Source organism: Medicago truncatula, chromosome 1, assembly GCF_003473485.1.
Source record: "Medicago truncatula cultivar Jemalong A17 chromosome 1, MtrunA17r5.0-ANR, whole genome shotgun sequence".
NCBI classification, from domain to species: domain Eukaryota; kingdom Viridiplantae; phylum Streptophyta; class Magnoliopsida; order Fabales; family Fabaceae; genus Medicago; species Medicago truncatula.
The window spans coordinates 37,551,577-37,561,099 of record NC_053042.1 but is presented as its reverse complement, the minus strand read 5'-3'; the positions used below and the strand labels follow the sequence as shown (position 1 = coordinate 37,561,099).

Genomic DNA, 9,523 nt, shown 5'->3' with positions numbered 1-9,523 from the left:
ATTAATTCATCGCTGTCAATTAATGACATTTTTTTAATAAAAAATAAAAGGAAGAATCAAAATTAAAGATACTGCAAGAATTGATCCAACAACATAACCCAAATCAGAAGCTTCAACAACTACTGAACTAAACACAGCTATTTGTTATAGTTTTCACAAACTAACACATATAATATAATTGTTTGCTATAATATGAGTATATACCTATAAATAATGTTTTTTTGGGGTGGGCCATAACCCACCTCAGTTCATAAGCTCCTCCGCCACTGTTTAAATGGATCATCGTGAGCTTAACTTGATTGGTATGGACAATGCATAAAAATATGAAAGTTTGGGGTTCAAACTCGGCTAAATGAATTTCTATTCAAATCTAATCTAATTTAATTTGATTTGATAAGAACAAGGGATAATTGGATTTGATGACAACAAACAAATAAAGTATAGGAGAGGGTCTTATTAGGTAAAATAAAAAAAGGAAAGAACATGAAATACTTTCCAACTTTGTTATCAATAATAAAAAAAATATTAATGATAAAAAAATAAAACAAATACTTTTTTAGTAAATAAATAAAAATAATAATTTCCAAAACTCTGAAAAAGAAAATAAAAAAGAAAAAAGAAGAGTAAACTGAATGATGAAAGTGGTCCTCTCTCTTCTCTTCTTCCTCCTCCTTTCTTCACACCGTTAATTCCGGGGCCTTTACTTTCTCTCTCTAAATCCACTTTCTCTCTCTATTACTCACTCTTTTCACTCTCAATTTCAGATTTTGATTCTGATTCTCATTCTGTAAGACCCTTTTGCTATTTCAATTCAATTTTCAATTTTGTTTACTTCTGCAACTGTTATTTGATTGAATTTTAGATTAATTTCATGTGGGTGTTTTAAAGTTTCAGTTTTTCGGACTTTGGGTTAGTGTTGATTTTAATAGATTATGTGTTAGTTGAAGTAAAAATTGATTCTTTTGTTTTTTGATTGATGGTTATTGGATCACTGTGATTGTGATTGTTCAAGGTTGTGATTTGATTTTGTTTTCGTTTACCCTTTTGACGGATTTGACTTGTTGTGTGTGAAATTGAGTTACTTGATGTGTATATTGTGGATCGCTGTTTGAACTGAAGATGGGTGTTGATTGAGTAATTGATTGATCAAGCTTTGAATTCTATAGTTTTTGTGTTGCCATGGGCTTTTGGGAAATCTGAAATTTATGTTAGGTTTAATTGTGCTATTAGATTGTTTTGATTTTGACTTAAACTGAAATTGATTAATTTGTTTACACTAGTTTTTAAATTTGATCAAGATTTTTGAAGTCTGATTTTTCTGTATAATTTGGATCACAGGATCCTAGGGTGTGGTTTCAATTTTATGAGCTTTATTTGGAGATTATTTTGCTTTTTTTTACCGTCTTATGTTTAGCTTTAATTAATTACATTCTTAGTGCTGCTTTTGCTTAATTGCTCTGCTTTTGCTTATTTGCAACAACAAATTTTCTTGTCAAAAAATTTGGTTATTTATGATTACCCTCTTCATTTTGATGTGTTCTTTATTTTAAAATGAGTTCTTAAACTTGTTTTTGTTTATTTTCATTTGTAAGTATCCACATTTTACTTCTGATTTAACGACTCTTAGAGTCTCTTAAACTCTATCTGCTTGTTGAAGTTTTGCTTCTGATCAGCTAAATAACCATGTTCATGCTTAAGTTTACTGATCCATTACCATTTTATTTTCTGTTTGGACAGAAGTAAGTGTGTGGTGCTAAATGGCTCCATGATTTCTTTGCTGGCAAAATGAGATTCTTGGTTAACAAAACTTCTAATATTAAGTAGTCAGTTAAATAGCGTATGTAACACAGTGGGATTAAGCTCTTTATAAAATGGATAGTTGCTGGTTCCATAAGTTCAAGTCAAAGGACAAAATGCATTCTTCAAAAAACAAGGAAACTGCAGGTGTTGCAAAAGAAAGGTCAAAGCCCCCAACAAATGAAGAAGCTCCTTCAAATGTCACCAAACAGAAGGTTGAAGCTGCAAAGCAGTACATAGAAAACCATTATAAGAAGCAGATGAAGGACTTGCAGGATAGAAAAGAACGGTATGTTCTCTCAACCTAAGTTTTGGATCATTATGACAGTGAATCTGTTTACGATGATTGTTGTAGCATGTAAAAAAGTTGCTTTAACAACCTATAGTCATCTCTAAGGAAATATAAATGAGAATTTTCTTTAATGTCCTTGCTCACCGTTGCCACAGACCAACAAGGTAGCAACTAGTTAGTATTCTTTGACATTGAAATATAATTTTGCACGACGTTCTTGACATATTATCATGTACTGTCTGTGATGTGCTGCTGTTGAGGAGTAAGTTCAAATACGACCTACAAATGGAAATTGTTGTAAGCTCTTAGTAATGCTAGACACATTTTCTTGCAGCCGTAATATGCTAGAAAAAAAGCTGGCTGATTCTGAAGTCTCTGAGGAAGAGCAGAACAACCTGCTTAAGTATTTTGAGAAAAAGGAGAGGGAATACATGCGACTTCAGAGGCATAAGATGGGGGCTGATGATTTTGAGCTTCTCACCATGATAGGGAAGGGTGCATTTGGAGAGGTACAGTCTACCTTTATTTTTCATTAAAATAAAACCGTGTTTCTAATGTTTTCCATGTGTTACTTTGACTTTGTTAGAATATTTGAAAAATATCTTGTTTTCGGCAAATCGTTATTTATCATAAAATATGTCAGTGTCTTAGGTTATCTCTCTCTTTTTTTTTCTTTCCATTTTTTCTTATTTACTAAATAAATATGGATCAGTGGTTTGTCTTATGTAACATCAGCCGATATATCATTTCAATAATATCAATAAATTTTTATTTTATTTACTATAGTTTTATAATTTTTTTGGGTATAGGTCAGGATCTGCCGAGAGAAGGCAACTGGTAATGTATATGCTATGAAGAAGCTTAAAAAATCAGAGATGCTTCGCCGAGGCCAGGTACTAATAGCATCAGAGCTTCCGCAGATTGTTGATGTGAATTGTCTGTGTCTTGTTATAGTCATTGATTACTTTTATATTCGTTGTTTAGGTTGAACATGTAAAAGCAGAGAGGAACCTACTTGCAGAAGTTGACAGCAATTACATTGTAAAGCTTTACTGTTCCTTTCAAGACGAACATTATTTATATCTTATAATGGAGTATCTTCCTGGTGGCGATATGATGACATTGCTCATGCGGAAGGATATACTGACTGACTATGAGGCCAAGTTCTATGTTGGGGAGACTATCCTAGCAATAGAGTCGATTCATAAACATAATTATGTTCACAGGTAAGCTCAAGCAGTAAATAGTAATATTACATTGTGGAAATTTTGCTATACTAATCTTACAGTAGTCTATTTATCTTGTATTAAAAAATATTTGATGTTCTGATTTGATATTCTTTTCAGAGATATCAAGCCTGATAACTTGCTGCTAGATAGAAACGGTCACATGAAATTATCAGACTTTGGATTATGTAAACCACTAGACTGCAGTAATCTTCAGGAAAAAGACTTCTCTACAGGAATCAACAGAAGTGGAGCCCTTCAGAGCAATGGACAACCTGCGGCTCCTAAAAGGACTCAGCAGGAGCAACTGCAGCATTGGCAGAAAAATAGGCGAATGCTTGTAAGTCATATCAAATTTTCTTAAGTAGGCATTACTGCTTTCTTATTTTTTTTCAGGTTAACAGTTTTTTTTATTCCTTCTCCTATTAACTAACAAACTATCCTTATTCATAATGTTCTTCACTGTGCCTATAAATCTGGTGACCTTTTGTTCTGACTTCCTGTTGTTTTTCCCAACAAAAAAATATATTCCCATGATCCAATTGTGACTTGAGACTTGCAGCATTTGAAACTTTTCTTTCATTGCAACACTGCAGGCCTATTCTACAGTAGGAACACCTGACTATATTGCTCCTGAAGTTCTACTGAAAAAAGGATATGGCCTGGAATGTGATTGGTATATCATATATCATGTTTTTCTAGTTTTCCTTTTCAAAATTTCTTTCAAGTTTTCATGGTTTTATAAGCTTCATATTCTTTCTATATATTCTGATGAGATTGCTCTAATGTTTCCAGGTGGTCATTGGGAGCTATAATGTATGAAATGTTGGTGGGATATCCACCTTTTTATTCAGATGAACCAATGTTGACTTGTAGAAAGGTAATGCCTGGATCAACTATTGGTGAATTACAATGTGTGGATTAAGGTTTAGCACATATGTAGGAGTAGGACTCTGTGTTCATGAAATTTTGACAGGCTTCTGTGCTTAAAGAAAATCTATATTTCTATATTAAGTGCAAGATAAATAGGAATTACAATGTTATGTAGGACTATCATTGATATTAACCTTAAAAGTAAATTATTGGCTTTGTTTGAAAAAATGAAGCTTTTTGTCTATTTACAAATTGAGAATTGTATATTTCTATTTCTCTGACATGATATTAACTCCCCTCTTATAGTAGTATCAAGCAAGTATGTTGTTCACAAAATAGATTTGGACTTATTGACCAGTACTGGTATGTTGTAATTTAAAGTTAGATGTCACATATGAGTGATTAACATTATAATGTTTCTATCTTCTTCCTTTTACTGTGTAGGCTTTTTTTTAATCTATATCATCATATTGTATGTCTTACCCTCAAATTTGCAGATAGTAAATTGGAGAACATATTTGAAATTTCCAGAAGAAGCTAAACTATCACCGGAGGCAAAGGATCTTATTTGTAGACTTCTGTGTAATGTTGAACAGAGGCTTGGAACCAAAGGGGCTGATGAAATAAAGGTGTTTTGATGCGTTCTTTTCTAAATTCTATAATTTATTTTGGGTTACAGTTCAACATTAACAAAATAATTGGCTGGTCAATTTTTTTAGGCTCACCCATGGTTCAAAGGTGTTGAATGGGATAAATTGTACCAAATGAGAGCTGCTTTTATTCCTGAGGTCAATGATGAATTAGATACTCAAAATTTTGAGAAATTTGATGAGGTATGTTATTTATGTTTATTTTCAAGGATATTTTTTTTCCGTCTGTTCTTGTAATCCAGCATCACCCACTCTCTCTTGATTTCCTTATGATATGTAGGTGGACAGCCAATCTCAACCTTCTTCAAAGTCAGGTCCATGGAGAAAGGTTCGTTTTTATTTGAATTCGTTGTGTAAATGGTGTGTTGGTTTCTGTAATTTTATATGTGTCATTGCTAGTTTAATAGGCGTTGATTTTTATTAGGGGCTCTTTCAGTAGCACATTTCTTCTTCTTTGAAGCTTAACTGATATGTTGTGAAATTATTGGATTTTTTTAGCAAAAGTAAAGCTTCTATCGTATGCTCCGGTGTTTTTCTTTTCTTTTAAATCCTGTACAATGTCTATCTAACTAGTAATTTTTGTACCGCTTATCTGTATTAGTTTCTGTTTTTGGTGAAACAATAAATATCTTGGACCTGTAACATGGCATGTAATAAGCATGAAGTAAAATCTTTGAAGTAGTTTGAGTAAATTTTGAGTAGTTAATTAAGGGCCTGTTTGGATTTAAATTTTTTTGAAGTCTTAATTTAAAAAACGCAACCTTTCACTTTTTTTTTTCTTCTTCAAAGTTTTGTACAGGAAACAGTGAAAACAAGGTGATATTTTTGTAATTAAAACTGAAAACAGAAAACATTTTCTGATACCAAATCTTAGGTTTTGAGTCTAATTTAACCCACAAAACCAGCTTGCAGGGTTAGGGGTGGCCGTTCTTTATAAACTACTTTCAAACTTTAGATTTATTCAACGTAGGGGTTATGCTTGCATTAGACTAGTTAGTTTGAAGATAATTGATTTGCTTTACATGGCACTAGAGTTTTACACAACTCTCTATAACGGTAACTCTGAATACAAATGTTTTTTTATTGAAATTCATGGATAGTGTTGATGAGGAATATACATTCTTTCAAGTCTGGATTTGTAACTTAGGCTTGTTTTGCTGCAGATGCTGTCATCTAAGGATGTTAACTTTGTTGGCTACACATACAAGAACTATGAAATCGTGAATGATGATCATCTACCTGGAATGGGTTTGTACATCTTTAATTTTATGTATATATTTGTTGCCATTGTTTTGTTTAACTTATTCATCTCCCTTCCATCATTTTTTCTGTAAGTAAAAAATTCCTCTCCAACATATTGTTTCTTGTACTCAGTTCTTTTGCAAACTCCTCACATTCCCATGCAAGCCATTGGATAATACCTTGGTCTGACTGTAGCTTATTTTGAACGGTCCAGATTGTGCACATACATACCTTGCATTATATGTGCAAATATCTTTGACCTTTTCATGCTTAATCAGCTTACGCTTCCTACTATTTTAAGTTTAATAAACGCTTGCCAGCTTATTTGAACCCATTTTATTGATGTTTCAAATGCAACATGTCTTTGAAAAAAAATAGTGTGTCTTCTTACTAGAATAGATGTATGTTATTCTACCCGTTGTTATTTTCTTGTTTAACTCATTTGCACGCTACATATGGAACATTCATTATTATATTTGGGCACTAATATCTGTAGCTAGTTTTGACGTTGATGCATCAATTCACTTCAATAGACTGTTTTTGTTGAACCTTGCAATTATTGTAGTTATTTCATGCACTCTTTGTTTTATTGTTCCCTTGGGGACCCCCCAAATTTTTATTTCTCTATCCTAGTTGATTCATCATTGCAACATACTTCCATAAATAATTTGAGTGTGTTTTGTCTTATCAGCTGAATTGAAGAAGAAGAGCACAAAACCTAAACGGCCATCTATTAAGACCTTGTTTGGTAAGAAGAATATGCTCGTTGTATTCTTTTATTTGAGTGTTTTTTCTTCATACTGTAAAAGTAGCAATGTCTAATGATATGCTTGAGATCTGATGATTCACTGGACTTATGGTTACTGTTGCGGATTAACCTAACGGTTTATGACTATTTGCCTCCGTCCCGATAGCCAAATCTCAACCATTGGATTAATCTAACAGTTGATAGTGTTGATCTCTCATCCATTAAATTAATCCAACTGCTAAAGTTTTCTTGAAGAGGCTGCAGGATCCAAACTCTTGAATCTTGATCTTACCACTCCTTGTAGAAACAATTACTCGACATTGATGAAAAAATTGATTGAAAACTTTTTAACAATTTCGTGGTTTTAGTTTAATAAATTATGCTATTTACATGCCACAGATGATGATTCAGCTACAACTGCTAATCAACCTGTCCAAGGAAGCTACTCAACAGGAAGTTCCCGAGAAGTGTGAATATTCACAGTGATAGAAAGTAGAAACCAAAAATACTTTACAAGTTCTATAGATGGATGAGTAAATGCAAAGTTAAATACTGACTGTTTTACTCTTTCTTACATTCTTTTGTTATTTATGGGAGGGGAAGCCTCTAAAACTTTGGTTTTGGGTTGAGTGGAGTATTTTATGTGTAGAAAAATCTCTAGGTATATGTTTTTTGTACATTTTTGGTTGGTGGTGTTTTCTTTTGTTCACCATTTTTCTAAGCTGCAATCTGATAAGTGTCTAAGTTATTATATCTTGTAATTAAGTCACTGCTTAAGTGCTGAAAAGAATGTGATATCCATCACATTCTTTAACAGATTACTTAATCTGTAAGGTTGCTTTTTATATCTTACGTGAAAAAGAAAATGTTGCTTTCACCATTTTCTACAAATCCAATCTTTAATCTCACTCTTTCTTTAATATAAGTATGTCATTTTTTTCTTCATAAAAGATAAAAATGTAGATTCTTGGAGGCACACCTCATGCAAGGACGGAGAAAATCACCAACATATTGCGGAATTTTAGACTATAATTCAAACTACAATTGATGTGAGCGGAATGTCTAACTATCTATTTCAATTGCAACCGGTTTGTTCGTATCACTTAAGTACTAAATAATTGATTGAAAAACAATCACTGTTTGTCAAAAGAATCTAAGGCTCTGTTTGGTAAAAATAGCGGATAGTTTATAGCTGATAGCTGATGACTTATAGCTGATAAACTTGTTGAAGTGTTTGGTAAAATTAGCGGTTCAATTGACTTATAAATGTAAATGACATAAAAGGACATTCTTATTTCATATTAAAATTTATATTCATTAATATTTAAGTATTTATAATTTATTAATTTAATATATTTTTTATGCATTATCTTTAGAAAAATATAAAGAGTATCTACTGAGAAAACAAAATATAAAGAGTAAATGATTTGGAAGTAAAAAAAAGTATGGAAATAAAATATAACGAGTTTAGTGAATTTAAGTAATAAAAATAATGTAAAAATGGAAGAAATTTTAAGAAGCTATCAGCAATAAGCTCAAACGCTGTTTGGAATAGCTTCTGAAAAATAGCTTATAAGCTCATGGTGAAAAAGCATTACCAAACAGAGTTTTTTTTGTCAAACGAACTTATAAGCTATAAGCTCATTGAGGTGTTTTACCAAACTGAAAGTGACTGAGGATTCAAATTCAATAACGCCATAGATTCAATTATGTGAGTTGAGCTGTGAATTCATCTAAGAAATATTCCAACTTTCTTGCCACTTAATCCAATAAAGAAATTAAATATGCCATATGTCATTTGATTTGAAATCACATGCTTTATTTACATTGTGATGCTGAGGTCTTACTTTTGTTGTTTTCCTTGATTTTTTTATTGATAAAAAATATTTTAATTGCATGAGTCACAAACTCTATTCACAAAGTATGCATTATTTGATTTCTAATTGTTTACCTCTATTGAAGTCCAAATTACCAGTTCTGAAAAGGTCAAAACCCAAAAAAATATGCATGATTAACTGTACTTTGATTAGTATATATTTTTTTTCAAAAGTTCAACATTAAAATATATTAGAAACAAAAAAAAGTCAAATAATGAAGTATAAAATAACATAAAATTCAAAATTTTAGAATTTAGAGCATCACAATAACAGTGAAACAGAAAATTAATTTTCTGAACTGGAGTTATTATTAATTTTTAAGGAGCAAAGTATGTCTAATGTTAGTGAAAAGGGATCAAAATTGTCAAAATTTCTCAAAACTAAGGGATCAAACATAATTAAAAAATCTATGGAGATCAATCGATACAATCAAAGTAATATGTATTCTGACTATACATATAGATTATCCGCTGGGGGTTGGAATTTGGATAACTCAATGTTTGGGCTACGAAATCAATGAGAACAAAAATATTAATTTAACAATTAATACAAAAAAATTGTAAATTTTAAAAAATAGAGGGTAAAATTGAATTTAAATTAGAGAGTAAAATTGAATTTAAATTAATGTAGGATAAATAAATAGTATATTTTGCATTTATAAAAAAAATTGTATAAAAACAATAAAAAAATCTTATATAATATCACACCACAAAGCTAAATCATACATCTTTCAGCTTAATTAAAAGTGTTTAGTTTGAATCCGATCTAAAAATACCTTTAATAATAATGTGTTAAATCTCTTTAGAAGAACATTGTCA

At 31.3% G+C, this 9,523-nt stretch overlaps 1 protein-coding gene across 2 annotated transcripts; it reads left to right on the top strand.

Moving 5' to 3' along the window:
- The first annotated feature begins 620 nt into the window (after positions 1-620).
- Positions 621-7,705, top strand: LOC11425627 (serine/threonine-protein kinase tricornered). 2 transcript variants are annotated; one of them, XM_003590801.4, is made up of 14 exons: positions 621-787; positions 1,741-2,086; positions 2,424-2,598; positions 2,899-2,982; positions 3,074-3,315; positions 3,436-3,655; positions 3,912-3,991; positions 4,111-4,195; positions 4,686-4,817; positions 4,908-5,021; positions 5,119-5,166; positions 6,002-6,086; positions 6,772-6,828; positions 7,228-7,705. In XM_003590801.4, exons 2-14 carry the CDS (start codon positions 1,872-1,874, stop codon positions 7,299-7,301), a joined length of 1,611 nt encoding a protein of 536 aa, XP_003590849.1. In that variant the 5' UTR covers positions 621-787; positions 1,741-1,871; the 3' UTR covers positions 7,302-7,705. The 2 variants fall into 2 exon arrangements, with proteins under 2 accessions (XP_003590849.1, XP_024636797.1); XM_024781029.2 differs by having other exon boundaries at positions 1,738-2,086.
- The last annotated feature ends 1,818 nt before the right edge of the window (positions 7,706-9,523 follow it).

Excerpts from the sequence above, each read along its gene's own strand:
- LOC11425627 (XM_003590801.4), top strand. The coding sequence starts at position 1,872 with ATGGATAGTTGCTGGTTCCATAAGTTCAAGTCAAAGGACAAAATGCAT. Across the intron at positions 2,983-3,073 it reads AGATGCTTCGCCGAGGCCAG|GTTGAACATGTAAAAGCAGA; the intron begins GTACTAATAGCA and ends TTCGTTGTTTAG. Across the intron at positions 3,992-4,110 it reads TATGGCCTGGAATGTGATTG|GTGGTCATTGGGAGCTATAA; the intron begins GTATATCATATA and ends TAATGTTTCCAG.